We start from the raw sequence: 16011 nt of genomic DNA, 5'->3' as shown, positions 1-16011 counted from the left end.
TAAGATCCCCCACCAGCTGCCTTATTGATTACATTGAAATACAGATGATGATGATGATGATGATGATGATGATGATGATGATGATGATGATGATGATTTGATGATGATGACCACCACTAATGATTATGATGGCATACATAGATGTACCTTTGAAGGAAAGGGGGTACAAGTTCTTCCTTCTGTATATTTTGTATAACCCTAAGGGGGTACAAGTTCTTCCTTCTGTATATTTTGTATAACCCTAGTGAGAACTATCTAGTCTTTATTGGCATGTAGTGAAGTGATTTTTCAGACAATATCTGCCCTAAATCTCTCAGAATTGCTGTTGATTAATATTGATACTTGTTAGCATTAATATCACTTTACAGACATAATGAGGCTATTCCTAATGAGGCTTAGCACTGCTAATTGCCTAAGTGTCTTAATCTTCCCACAATAGAATCATCTGTCTATTTGTGGACAGAAACTGCATTACTTTATGTTTGAATTATCTACAGGAATAAAAAGGAGACAGCCCACTGAAGTTATGCACAGTGTTATTTATTGCTATTCATATGCCACACACACATACAGTATAGTGTATGGTTGACATGATCTTTGTTTTTTCTATCATCTGGAGCATCTGAAGCATAGCGAAATCTTTTACATTTATTAGTCAGTCCAGTACACCCAAGAAAAAATTGACAGGAAACTCCAAGATTTGCAAAAACATGGAAATAACAGTAACAACATTTTAAGAATGAGAGGACCTAAAACAAATCAGAGAGGAGAGCTCATGCTGGGTGGGCCAGTAATGAAGACAAGTGGAAGTAATAGAACCCTGGGAAAAACAAATATAGTGGAAGATCTAAAATTCTGAAGAAAAACATTCAATGAATCTTTTTCCTCCCAATCTTACATGAGGATCACAAGTTCTTTTATGTAACATGCCATTTCAATCATATGTAATGTTAGCATGCCCTCTCCTAATCCCTTCTCCTGCCCCCTCCTCCATCCCCAAACCTCCAAAGCTAAGAGGCAGGGATTCTTGCTATTGATAACCATTTTACTGTGTTTCTTCTAGAAACACAGTAACATGAGCTGGTTGGAATCAAGTGGTATGAAAAAGTTAATTATAATAAATATAACAATTATTATATAATAATTATAATAATAATTTCACTAATAATAAATTTTAATCTGTTTGAAAAAGTTCTATTAAATCATGGTTTGTGGGGACCTAAGAGTATAATGACAGTCTTGGATTGCGTAGCATGAGTGGAAATTATATTTATTGTAGTTGTTTCTAGGGTTCATCTCTGCATTTGTGGAGCAGCAGAAGCAGAAGATGTCACTCACATCCTATTTGATTGTTTCCTGTATAAGAGGGTGAGGGACAGGTACCTTGGTTTATATACTAAATGAATGACCCATTGAGAGCCCCATATTAAAACAATTTACCATATGTGTGGCCAGAATTTGAAAACAACATTTAATATGGCACAATACTTGAGCAAAATGGTTTGGTTGAGATTGCCATATCTGGGAATGATTGAGGTAGATTGTAGCGGTGATACTTAAATATAATTTATATAAATATAATTAATATCCATATATTAAATTGTTGTATTTTATTCCAATTTCATTTTAAATTGTATTTTATTCCAACTGAAATTGTTTTTTATAGGATTTTAGTAATAATTTGTGTTTGGAAGTCTGCACTTTAATATGGCCTATGGGCTAATCAATAAACTAAACTCTAACAGTTGCTTCTATGCCCTATCAAAGAAGTAAACCTAAGCAGTTAACAAAGAACTATGCCTCTTTAAACAGATGGCTATTGACAAGATGTTTTTCAATATTAAAGGCAAGGAGGATTTGTTCTGACGATAGCTGTTCCATTTTGACCCAGTCTCGGCTGGAAATGAAATATAAACATGCAAATGTAACATGATCCAGATAAAGCATCCCAATTAATGAAATGTCTATGTGCCAGCTAGAACACACATAACAATTTTCAATAATTAGGTTAACTCTTGTACAATTCTCCTTTTCCTTCCTTGTCCTACACAACAAAAACTTTGTCTAGGACTTACGTGTATAGTGAGATCTCAGTAACAGCAGGAAAATATTTCAAACATTTAAAATAAACTACATAAGGATATTTAATAGCACAGCTGTAGCGTTATGTCACTGTCAAATGAGTTTTCACTCCAAAACACCTCATATCTATATACTTAAATAACTGTGCATCATTTACAATGTTCTGAAAAATGGTTGGCAGGAAGAAAACACTTTTTTTCTTCATTTAAAACCCGAATATTTCTTTCTTTAAGTTGACCTGAAATCTTGATCTGTATTATACATTTTTATTTCAGACTTACATCTATTAATTTCAGTATAACAATCCATTTTATCATTTAACCCTGTTCAATATTTGTATTTCCAGTTTGATCCTGATTCTTTGTTTGTTTGTTTATTGATGAGACTAGGCTTCAATAAAAGTGTAAAAGCAAGCAGAAGTACCCAACCTAAATTTCCATAGCAAATATGTCATCCCTAATCCTAGAAACGGCCAAAGATTGTCATCTCATATAGACTTGTTCTAGTCTCACTCATTTTTATTTTGAAATTGCATAGCACTCAAATGATAAATATTTATCTTGGTCTCCAAGAATGTGCACCCTGCTGTATAGCTTATCCCATTGTATGAATTTTTTCTCGTGGCTGTGTTCAAGGGCCAAAGCTATATACATGGAAAAGGAGTTAACTGGTTCAGATCTCGCCCACTGGTACCTAACAGCATGAAGATTCCTGATGGGTTATGGCAAGTAAATCTCATCAGAACGTTAGATTTTTTTTCTCTATAGTTCTCCGTGTACTGATGATTGATACACTATATGGGTAGTGCAACAATTTGCTTAGTGAGCTCTCAAAGTTACAACAGCACTCAAAAAAGTGACTTTTTACACTTATTACTGTTGCAGCATTCCCATGCTCACATGATTTACATTGGGATGCTTGACAATTGACTCACATTTATGACAGTAGCAGTGTTCCAGGTCATGTGATCACCTTTTGCAACCTTCTGACAATTAAACCAAATTCACTTAATTGGGCTACTAATTTAACAAGTGCAGTGATTCACTTAACAAATGTGGTGAGAAAAGTCCCAAAACGGGGCAAAATTCATTTAACAAATTTCTCACTTAGCACCATAAATATTGGGGTCAACTGCGGTCATAAATTGAGGACTACCTGTATATGATATACTCTACCAGTGACTGATTGCCCTCTTCTATAATAAATTGATTCGTTCCCATTTGAATTGAGAATCATCATTATGACTATTGGGAAGAAATCCTGTACGTTAAATATGCTTAGCGTAAATTCATTGTTTGCTCTATAAATCCTGAATCTCCTTACACTTATCTTCGATAGAAATAGTGTTTATGTCTATGTATCAGTGTCTGTGCCTAGGTACATTTACCACAACATGTTTAAAATTTGAGTTTGTCTTCAAAAGTGGTCTGTGATCAGTGGCTTATGTGGTTGTGGGAAGAATAATAATGTTAAAATAATATTTTAACTGGTCGTTTAAGTGAATGGATTTTCCCCCCCTTTCAACCAGGCAGGAAACATAAGATGAACTAATTCTACTTTATTGTAAGGCTACATTAACAGAATCTTGCACATCTGAAAGTGAAAATCTCTCACCATCTCTTTTTACTGCAGCTGCAAGTTCACCCCCATTAATCCGATTGTTCTCTGGACAGCATCTCTTCCCCTTGTTCCCCAAGGTCATTCTCACGTACCATTACAACTTTTATAATATGTAAATATTGCATCATTAAGAATTTGCTTTAGCAATCTAATGTATGAACTGTTCTCTTGATATTTTCAGTTGACTTAGTTTTCATGATCTTTGGTGTTCCTGAATGTGAGCCAGATTTCACAACTGTTGTGATCTATGAGCTGACATGATACAATCAGCACACTAATGGATGGATTCTGCAAATAGCAAAAAGGTCCAAATCTTAAAAAGTGGAGCCACCTTTATGAATGCCAGTTTATATGACCTCATAGTGAGATAAAGTACTAAATGTCATGACAAAATAAACAGTTTGGTTGGTCTTGAAATGTTCATGGTTATTGCTTTGCAAAAAAGTGTTGATTTTCTTTTCTTTTACTTCCATTTTTTCCTGCTAATAGAAAAATATATTACAATCAACTAGTCACAATCAAAGCAGCCCCAATGTTTATTGGAGTTCAAGGAGACCATTTAGGATCAGATTAAATATATTGGCTGTGTTTGAATACATGGCTAACCTAATTTGATAGTAAAGAGAAAACATTTGCCCCTGTGAGCCATTCCAGAAAATCTGGAAGAACATGGAGCAGTCAGCCATAGCAAAAGGAGGGCTTCAATTTCTGCTTTTCTTTAAAAAAAGGTATACATTTTTTAAAAGATCAGTAGAAACCCAAAGACAGTTGGAGACATTGCAAGACAAGAATTTGGATAGACTTGTTCCCACTCCTATCTACCATAGGAGTGGTAGTGAAAGATCAATGAGAGAAGTCTCTAGAGAAATCCTGTTTTTCTGGGTTAGCATTAGCACTAAATAGTATTAGTTTCTGTGTTAATAGCCAGAAGGAAATGTTAATCTCTGTTGTCTCTTTGTTCAGTGTTTGCATGACTAGAGAGATTAGTTTAACCACAAACGACCAGAATTGTTTTGGATTAAAACTGATATCTAACCCCGATGCTAATTTGTTAATAACATTCATGTAACATGTTGGCCCTTTTAACCAGGTTGTGTGAATGGTGTGACCAAAAATACCCGTAAACTCCTAATAGCTAATTTTGTTCTGAGATGTTTAAATTCTAAAGTTTACTTTAAATACTAAAAATGTATGCAGCTTTTCTTTCCCATAAATATTACAGTATTGGTGTTAAAATAGAAAATCATGGTTTTAATTTAGAATGCATTTTTTTCATTATGGAAAAGAATTGCACGCTCCCTTTAGTCTTTTGACTATTTTTTTTTAAAATAAAACAAGACCTGTATATTTCCATACATATTCCTCATTATGACCCTTTGTTCCCACTTACAGCACATATAAACTTAACGATAAATAGCTGAGACTAGCCCTTTTTGTTTTTTTCAAAGCAAAAGTCTATAAAGATGTATTTGTTTCCATAAAATTGTAAAATTTTGGGATGGATCCATGTTTATTTCCCATTTAACTAATTTCTTAATATATTCCATTGTTTTAGTCTTTCATTGGGAGCTGAATTTTAAGATCTATCAGAATATATATGATCGCACCTAATAAACTATATTTATTAGAAGAAGATGAAATATTTCTTTTGGTTTTACTTCTTCCTATTTCTGATTATTTTTACTCTCATTTTTTTTTAATTTCACTAATAAATAATTGTTCAAATTTTGGGATGTCCTTATATAAAATGGACTGAACAAATGAAATTGCCATCTATCTGCATTAGACACCTTCAGTATGGTAAGTATTTAGAGTATTGGGAAGATCATGTAGTAAATGTTCTATTAAATATATGCAGCCTATTAGAAAACTTTTAAGAATTTAAGAAATTTGGTGCCTGAGCGAAACACCATTCATTTTCTCCCAGATTTGATTTCATTTTAATTTGTGTTTTTTATCCTGTTTAGGAGAAATGGATGAACTTAGTTTAAGGTTTAAGGTTTAAGGTTTATTTGGATTTATATGCCGCCCTTCTCCAAAGGACTCAGGGCGGCGTACAACATTAAAAACACACATCACAAAAGTTAAAAAAAGATTAAACCCAATTCCAAAAAGACCAAATCAATTATTATTTTAAAAAAAGAAACAGTACATTTAAAATAAATTAAAATTAACATTAACATTAACAGGCCAGGCCGGCTTGCTGGAAAAGCCAACTTTTTAGGGCGCGTCGGAAGGACCGGAGGTCAGGGATTATGCGGAGCTCCGGGGACAGCTCATTCCAGAGGGAAGGCGCTCCCCCTGGGGGTCACCAGCCGACACTGCTTGGCCAACGGCACCCTGAGGAGGCCAACTCTGTGGGATCGTACTGGACGGTGGGAGGCTACTGGTGGCAGTAGGTGGTCTCGCAGGTACCCTAGGCCTAAGCCATGGAGCACTTTAAAGGTCATAATTAATACCTTGAATCGCACCCGGAAAACAACCGGCAACCAGTGCAGGCCGCCTAAAAGGGGTGTGACATGGGAGCACCTAGGTACCCCCATGACAACCCGCGCGGCCGCATTCTGGACCAGCTGAAGCCTCCGGGTGCTCTTCAAGGGCAGCCCCATGTAGAGAGCATTGCAGTAGTCCAGGCGAGAAAGGACGAGGGCATGAGTGACTGTGCACAGCCAGATCCAGGAAGGGGCGCAACTGGAGTACCAGGCGAACCTGGTAAAAGGCCCCCCTGGTCACAGCCGTCAGGTGTTCTTCTAAACTAAGCCGCGTATCCAGGAGGACTCCTAGATTGTGAGCCTTCTCTGAGGGGGCTAAAATTTCTCCCCCTATCATCAAAGATGGAACAAGATGTACAAATCAGGATGCCGGGAACCACAGCCACTCAGTCTTGGAGGGATTGAGCTTGAGTCTGTTCCTCCCCATCCAGATCCGCACAGCCTCCAGGCATCGGGACATCACGTCGAGGGCATCATTTGGGTGGTTTGGGGTAGAGATGAAAAGTTGGGTATCATCAGCATATTGATGATACCGTACCCCAAAACCACGGATGATCTCGCCCAGCAGTTTCATGTATATGTTGAACAGGAGGGGTGAGAGAACCGACCCCTGGGGCACCCCACAAGTGACGCGCCTGGGGGTCAATCTCTGCCCTCCAGTCAACACAAACTGCGACCGATCTGACAGGTAGGAGGAGAACCACCGTAAAACGGTGCCCCCCACTCCCACCCCCCCGAGTTGTCGCAGTAGGATACCATGGTCGATGGTATTGAAAGCCGCCGAGAGGTCTAATAGGACCAGGACAGAGGAACAACCCCTGTCCCGGGCCCGCCAGAGATCATTGACCAACGTGACCAGTGCCGTCTCCGTGCTGTACCCGGGCCTGAAACCCGACTGAAATGGATCCAGGTAGACAGCTTCATCCAGGTACTGGGGAAGCTGACGTGCTACCATACTCTCAACAACCTTCGCTACAAAGCGAAGGTTGGAGACCGGACGATAGTTGGCTAAAGTAGCTGGGTCCAGGGAAGGCTTCTTGAGGAGGGGCGTCACCACCGCCTCCTTCAAGGCGGTGGGAAAGAACCCCTTTCTCAATGAAGTGTTGGTAATCGCCTGGAGCCAGCCTCGTGTCACTTCCCGGGAAGCCGAAACTAACCAAGAGGGACACGGGTCCAGCACACAAGTGGCAGCACTGAGTTTAGCAGTGTTGAGAAGTTGTAAATAAATTAAATCAGCAAAATTCTTACACTTTCTTATAGCAATATAAGTAGCACTTAGACTGATATACTCCTTCATAGTGCTTTTTGGCCTTCTGTAAGCAGTTTACAGAGTCAGCATATGACCCCCAACAATCTGAGGTAATTTTACTGACCTTCAAAGGATGGAAGGCAACCTTGAGTCATTCAGAATCAAACTCCTAAGTATGCGGTGAGTGAGGTTGCAGTACTGCATTCTAACCAGTACTTATCTTTAAAAAAATCAGTTGGTTTTCAGCAACTAGTAGTAACTTCAGAGTAGTAAACTCTGAAGCAGCCACAGCTTTCCCAAACTGCATTCTCTCAGGAGTCATGAGTCCCAGATTTTGGACACATTATTTAAATTAGGGAATATTTTTTAAAGAAAAAAAGCATGAGTGAATAAACTGTTTACAATAAACATTAAGAGAATTATACTGAGTAATACAAAGCTGATGAGTGAAGCTGTAATTGTGAATGCAGGACACATTATTTCTTGATAGTGTTAAGGGTACACAAAAGGCAGGCAGTGGTTATGGTGGTGGAGTCAAAAATGAGTATAAAGCAACTGCAGAAAGAGACAGTGTGAGTTGAAAGTCTTATAAGATAAATTAAGCTGCTAATGGAAGGTGAATGTAAAACAGGGGAAAGGCTCTCCTAAAAATAATGAAAAATGATGATGCAGAAATGTATAGAGTTATGTTAAGAGCAAGTATGTTTAGTGTAATGAGGTAAAAGAGGCTATAACTAAGGAGAAAAAATATATGTTAAAAATAAGAAAGATAATGACAATTGCAAAGAATACAGTCAAAAAGATCAGGCAAGAGTTAAGATTTAACGAAAAATAGTGAGCAATAGTGATTAAAAGTTTTACAAAAGCTTTTGAAAGTAGGCGAAGGAAATTAAACAAGGAGGCTCCAGTGGAGTCAGTGAAATTAAACAATAGAAATGATGAAATGATTCTGAATGAAACCATAGGGAAACATGGAATAGACTAGAGATTTAAATGGGAATATTACTGATAGGTCAAAGAATGGAATTTAAATTAATATCAGTGTTACAATTCCAGAATATATGATGAAAAGCAAGCATTAACTGCTGTGAGTATGTTGGAAAAGGGTGAGACTGCTGATATAGGTAGACTAACTATTAGGAGGAATATTAAATTCTGACTATAGTTTGCTTGTGAAGTGGTCATACAATTTATTTAACATGTTTGATAACTGGAATAATGATATTATTGTTCCCTTGTACAAAAGAAGACAAAAAAGGGACAGCAAGATGAGTTTTGGGGATGTGGAGTTATTGTTAAAAATGCCTGTGCAGATGTTTGGCTAAATTCTGATGAAAGGGAAGAAGCGGCGAAAATGAGCAAAATTTGAGAAATGTAGTCTGGCTTTAAGCTGGGTAGGTGGTACATTGTTCAATTTTTACTGATCAGCAAGTCATCCTACAATGTGTTAATGTCAAAAGGAATAGTAAGTTTTCTGTACTGTAAGTTTTTTTTTTTTAATTTAGAAAAAAGTATGGAATAAAGTGAATAGGCTTGAAGTATGGAATGTTCTACATCATGAGTTTCAAGCTCAATTTTATTGAGGGCTGCATCAGGGTCATGTTTGACCTTGGGGGCCAGGATGGGTGTGGCCAGAGTGAGCATTGTCACTTGTGTCAGGGGCATCTGTGGTGGCCTGAGCGCTTTGCCAGTGAAAACGGCTCCCGAACTCCGATTTCACTCTCCTGCTGCTCTCTGCAAGCAAAACTGGAGCTCAGGGGGACCTGTATCAAAGACCAAGGCAGTTTGTTTGATAAGGAAAATGAAAAAAAAGTGGGGGAGGCCAAGTGGAGTTTGGACTTCTTGACAAAAAATTCACTTAAGATGGGTAAACAGATGAAGAAATTTAAAGTCAAACAAATGCTAAAAAAAAGTTCATACAATGTGTTGCAAAGAATGAATATGTATCAAATGAAATGAAAATTACTGTTTATGTTTGTGCTTGCTTTGTATATGGAAATAAAAGTCAGAGGACTATAAAATTAAACTGAATGAGTTGTTTAAGAAATGTGTGGCAAAAGAGCTAAGATCAAGAATAAATTTGGGCTGAAAAAATGTGCATTAAATACAAATAAGACTGGACAATACAAAACAGTATGTTGGAGTGGCTTGGTCATACAAACAGAATAAACTATTATATATGATATGGGCAAGAGTCATTCTCTTTCCTTTGTGAGATCTCCATACTTGCCCAGGCAGCAATGTTCTTCTGTATTTCCTCTTCTCTTAATATGTGGTTATAGTGTATACTCCCAATCCCGGACAGGTATCCGTTTCTAATCATGATAATGGCATAATATTAAAATGTACAGTATAAGATTGTGCTATAAACTCTGCCCGTCTGTATTTGCATTACAACATCACGTACAACTAATGTAAGGGACAGAATTTGCCTCACAAAATTATAAAACATATTTCGTCCCTTGCCCTCCATTGCTCCTCTCTATAGTCAGCGATCACATGTTATATTGAAATGAGGCCACACTACTCTGTAGCTAATTAGATATAGCTACCCTTCAGTGTTATGGAAGGAAAGTTAAAGCAATTGCAGTTCAATGGATTTCACAAGTTGCTCTGCCGAAAAGCAAAAATTAGGGAATTTAATGAGCAATGAAGTTTCAGTCCACTTTTAATCACATGGCAGAAATTTGACATGAAAGGAAAAATTGACATGAAAAGCTTTGTTTTGCAAACATAACACAAATAAAAGGCATACTAATCAATCATTTGAACAGAATGCAAGTAATTTAGTCTGGGAAACTAAATCAGCTTGTTAGTGACAGTAGCACTATATGACATGGAAAAAAAACTGCTTTATTTTTTTTAAAAAAGCCTGTGCTTTTCTCTCATAAGAATTATGTCTCCCTCCAATTTATTTGTTGATTGTTGTAAGAGGCTAATGCAGGAGTAGATAGTTTAGTATCTCCCCCCGCTGAGTAATATGAATTTTAATTCTTACTATGTCTTATGATTGAGCAATTCAAAATGACATCATTTTTTTAAATTGAAAATTTTGATTAAATTTTATTGAAATTTAGTGTTTGATAGAGTATCACAGACGAACCTCCTCAGTATACCATGTGAAGGAGAAAAACTGGACTGTGCATTTTTAAAATGATTTTTATTTCCTTCTAGGGAATTTGGCCGTTGGAAGGTAAACAACTTAGCTGTTGAGAGAAAGAATTTTCTTGGCTCCCCGTTGCCTCTTGCCCCTGAATTTTTCCGAAATGTAAGGCTACTAGGACGTAGGCCGACTCTTCAACAGATCACTGAAAACCTTATCAAGAAGTATGGGACCCACTTCCTGCTGTCAGCTACCCTGGGAGGTAAGATCATTTTCATTGACTAGTTGCACTTTCAGCTCAGATACTGAAACTTTACTAGAAACATACCGCTAGTCCTCATTATCTGGTGTTTTGCCAATCTGCAGTTAGCAAATATAGCTCAGGCTTCTTTATCTGCAGTTAAACATTTTGTGTAGCCATGGTTCAGGGTATCTGCTTCTAATTGATTATTTTCTGTGACTCTGGAACATAATTTCCCAAATTCCATAAAGTTATTCTCTCATCAGAGGAGTTATCTGCAATTTTAGGCTGAAAATCTCTGCTAATAAAGAAAGTGGGGTGGGGTGTTCATTTAAAAAAAAAAAGACATCAAAACTCTGACAGGATTATATGTCTTTTTTATTTTAAATAAAAGTCAAGATGATGATGAAGATTGATGATGAAGATTGATGAAAATGATGCTTAGTGGGGAAGAGAATTTGTTGGTAGGATTAGAAATTGCAAACCAGAGCAAATACAAGAGATACATTAAATATGTTCACCAAACTTCAGCTAAATGCACACTTATATGGGAGTAAAAAGTATAGATTTTAAATCCTACTTTTTAACTTAGCAGTATTTTACAATGAATGTCTTAGAAGGAGGAGGCGGGGGAAGGGAGGGAGGGAGAAGAAAGGCCAATGTGACTTGAGACGGTCCTTTATTGTCATTGCACAGCAGGTCACAAAGAGAGTGTTTCTCTGTCTGCTGGAAGCCAAATATATGATTGTTTCCACACTGATTATTTTGATGTATTCTAATCTGTTTTCTGTTCCTGGTTTGATATAAAGTGATTGATGATTGTTGTGTCAAGAGGAGGAGGCAATATTACCTGATAACTTCCTTGGAGGTTTTTTTCCTTTTTTTTCCACTGATTTTGGGATCCAAGGTTTGCTTTGGAGATGCTGCGCTCCATATTTTTTTCCATATTTCCATATTTCCATTTCAGAAGGTTGCACTGGAAATATTATCATAATGCTCTGATGAGCTGCAGGATCTATTTCTCTTTTTGATTTATATGACATTGCTGAGTGAGGTCATTTAAGGATATGATAAATGATTTATCACTTTGTTTCTCAGGTTCAGGGTCATTCTTGTGAAGTTCAGTGGAATCATAGAAATATTGTGCCAGCACCTGAAATAATTACAGTTTGGATGAGAGCTAGTAAAATTAACTCACTCCAGACAAAGCAGAAGTATTCTTGGAGAGCTAACATAGATCTGAAACTTCTGATGGACATGATTTATTTTTCAAATCTGCAAACTAGATTTGCAGTTCAGGAATAGAGAATGCCATCTATTTTGGGGGTAGGATATCTTTTATATTTCAGTAACCAAGGACTGATAGACGTTTGAGAAAATTTGGTGGAATTATGCAGCAGGAAAGATCATTGGTGCTCAAAATTGTTTATGTGGGCAGCTATTCCCCCTCAAAGTGACAATGGAGACAAAAAGCATTTTATACTTTGGTGAGTGTTTATATGAAAGATAATTACTGAGATTGAATAGCCTTTTGCTGCCCAACTTGGCAAACAACCTTATTAAAAAAAAAACTACTCATCTTTGATTCATTTTCTGCAGGCAACATCTCAACTGTATGTGGAGAAAATGACAGTCCCTTCATCCTGTTTTGGAAGCAACATGCATTTCACCACAGTATTGATTTTATAGAAGTCCTTTCTAGATGTAACTTCCTTTCGTCATTTAAGATTACAACATTTTAAGTTTCATCCATTTTTTTTGTAGCAAAGTACCAAATGGATGAAAAATGAAAGCATTCCACTATATTTACAGTGTGTGTGCCCATTGTGCCACGATTGACAGTTCAATTGTACAAAATTTATAAAATACTGATAAAAACACGGTACGTTTTTCAGTTTCAGGCTAAGAGTAATGTTAGATATTAGCATATATCGGAGGAAGTCTCCTCTCTGGTCCGCTGCTACAGCGGGAAACAGGTATCGCTCTGATTGGTCGAGAGGCGTACCCGAGTACTATAAAAGGGGAACCCTCCGGCCACAGAGCAAGCTGGATCACTACTACTACTAATAAAGAGCTGTTAAGTCACTTCGTGTCCGCAGTCTGTTCTCTCGTTGCCCAGATCTAACATTGGCGACGAAGGTGGGATTGAGAGACAGATAGGACGAAGAACGCTACCTCCAGAATCTCCGGATTTGATCCAGCCTAGGAATTCGGCAGAAATTCCGGCAGCCATCTCAGGTCACCACAGTGCGGCAAATTCAAATGAGAGAAGATGGCGATGCACACTCCCCCCGCTCCATTCGACCCAGAGAACGACGAATGGGAAGCCTTCATGATTCGTTTCGAGTGTTTTCTCGAAGCGAACGAATACACGGGGATCACCGACGCCCGAAAGAAAAACATCTTCCTCGGCTACTGCGGAAAAGAAGTCTTCAACACGGCCAGAGACCTCACCGCGCCTACTCCAATACAGGCAGTATCATGGGCGGCGTTGCAACAGGCTCTACAGACTCATTACGCGCCAAAACCTTCCCGCCATGTTTGCCGCCAAGCATTCAACACGAGGAACCAGAAGGCGGGAGAATCTATCAACCAGTAGGTTGCAGCCCTACGAAAAGCAGCCACACATTGTGGATTCAGAGACCTGGATGAGCAGATTATGGATCGACTCGTTAGCGGGCTGAGAGACATTTCCCTACAAAAACGGCTGTTAGCCAAAACCAATTTAAGCCTACAGATTGTACTCGACGAGGCAAGAGCTTCAGAAGCAGCAGACAGATCAGCGGAGACCATTCAACGCGGATTCAACACAGGCCAGCCAGCGCCAAGACACACCAGAGTCCACTACGAGGACACCATTCCAGATTTCGGGGATCCCGAGCTCGAGGAAAGTCACCTGATGCGGAGCAGTCACGTGAGACCTGGGGGGAGACCCGGATCCCGTTTGCCGCCCTGCGCAAGCTGCGGAGGGAATCACCCCCGGTCTACCTGTCGGTTCAGGAAAGTTGTTTGTTCGCACTGCGACAAACTGGGGCACATCGCACGAGTGTGCCGGAGCGAAGCCCCTGCCTCCAGGCAACCACCCATGTACCGCCAACAGAAGCCCAACCCAGGGGCTTGGCGAAATCATAAAGGGCGCCCAGAGAGAAATCCACAAGTGTTTACCCAGAGAGAAAATTCCCAAAGAGCTGAGCGAGCGTATCCCCAGAGAGATCACACACAAAGAGCTGAAAGAGCGTTCTATCAAGATGCTCAACGAGAGTATTTTCAGGATTCAGATGCTGAGATAGAGTTGACCCAGAGAGAGGAGTTGCGAACATATCTCACCACAATAAGTCAGGTCCGCACCAAGCGGCCAAAAATGCTGAAAGTCACAGTCCTCTTGGAGGGCTCACCTTGCGAGCTGGAAGTTGACACAGGATCGTCCCTGACGATCATTTCATGGGCATCCATGAAACAGGCTATCCCTAGCCTCAAAAAGAGCCAACTACGTGTTCCAGACATCCTGCTACGAGACTACCAAGGGAACCGAGTCCCCATCGTAGGCCAAGGCACGTTCCAGATCCGCTTCAAGGACATCGTAGCCCAGCTGCCCGTGACCATCGCCAGCGCACCATTACAAAACCTCCTAGGACTGGATTGGTTTGAATCCTTGGGGCTAGAAGTCACCGGAATCAACGCCGTGGAAAACAGCAGCGCTGAGCAGATTTTTAAGGAGTTCGAGGATGTGTTCAGCATGTCTTGGTAAGTATGTGGGTAAACCGATTTCATTCAATTTAGACCCCAAAGTGGCACCAATCCGACTTAAACCGAGACGGGTGCCTTTTGCACTCCGCCCAAAAATAGATAAGGAAATAGATAAGTTAGTGGAGTAAGGAATCCTTGAGCCGGTGGATCACGCGCGCTGGGAAACGCCCATCGTGACCCCAGTCAAACCAGACGGATCAGTCCGCATCTGCGCGGACTATAAATGCACAATTAATGTCGCGCTACAACAAAGCGCATATCCTGTGCCTGTAGTACAGCACTTATTGCACTCGTTGGGGCCAGGAAAGGTATTTGCTAAATTAGACATGGCACAAGCTTACCAGCAGCTGCCCGTAGATAGCGCCACAGCCACAGCGGAGGCCCAAACTATAGTGACGCATAGAGGAGCATTCAAATGCAACCAGCTACAATTCGGTGTTAGTATTGCTCCAGGATTGTTCCAGAGCGTCATGGAACGACTTTTGCAAGGGATACCGGGAGTCGTCCCCTATTTTGACGACATCTTGGTGTCCGCTGCAAACGAGGAGCAATTAAATAAAAGAGTCAGAACTGTTTTGGCCAGAATCAGAGAAAAGGGTCTCCGCCTCAAAAAGGAAAAATGCCAAATTAACGTGCCTAGCGTAGAATTCCTGGGTTATAGAATCGATGGTCAGGGAATACACCCCACTTCAAAGAAAATTAAGGCGATCCAGGATGCCCCCACACCACGAAATCAGACCGAGTTGCAGGCCTTCCTCAGACTACTTAACTTCTACAGCGTTTTTCTGAGACAGAAGGCGACCGTTGCTGAGCCACTACACCGTCTACTCCAGAGGAACACACCATGGAAATGGGGACGATCCGAAGCTGCAGCTTTTGCCGGAGTAAAGCGCCTGCTCACCACAGACTCACTGTTAGTCCAATACAGCCAGACACTACCGCTGGTATTGACCTGCGACGCATCACCTTTTGGAGTCGGCGCAATCCTCAGCCACCGGATGCCCGACGGAAAAGAAGCACCCATCGCCTTCTACTCCAGGACTCTTTCATCGGCCGAGAGGAATTACAGCCAGATGGACAGGGAAGCGCTAGCTGCTGTAGCTGGAGTAAAACGTTTCCACGAATACCTCTACGGCCGCGATTTTGAACTTATTACAGATCACAAACCGCTGTTGGGATTTTTGGCGGGAAACCGCCCCACTCCAGTCTCCCTTTCTCCTCGCATGACCAGGTGGACTTTTCCTGGCTGCGTACTCATACAAATTGATTCATCGACCGGGCTCCACTCTAGGACACGCAGACGCACTCAGCCGTTGCCCACTACTGGACCTTTTGCCAGACCCCACTCCCGAAGTACCGGTGCTGCTCATTGATTGTTTGGACTCAGGACCGGTTTCTTCCTACGATGTTGCAAGGTTCTCTACTAAGGACAGTTTAATAAAGCAAGTTCAAACTTGGGTTTGGAGGGGGTGGCCGA

General features: G+C 40.0%; 1 protein-coding gene across 1 annotated transcript in view; it reads left to right on the top strand.

Moving 5' to 3' along the window:
- BRINP3 (BMP/retinoic acid inducible neural specific 3) overlaps positions 1–16011 on the top strand; it is a 332877-nt gene that overhangs the window by 189892 nt on the left and 126974 nt on the right. Inside the window, exon 3 of the mRNA XM_081949571.1 lies at positions 10618–10808. Coding sequence (XP_081805697.1) covers positions 10618–10808 — 191 coding nt within the window. The remainder of the gene's footprint in view (positions 1–10617; positions 10809–16011) is intronic.

Source organism: Natrix helvetica (assembly GCF_964273705.1).
Source record: "Natrix helvetica genome assembly, chromosome: 3".
Taxonomy (NCBI): Eukaryota; Metazoa; Chordata; class Lepidosauria; order Squamata; family Natricidae; genus Natrix; species Natrix helvetica.
This window is presented reverse-complemented; position numbering and strand designations above follow the sequence as displayed.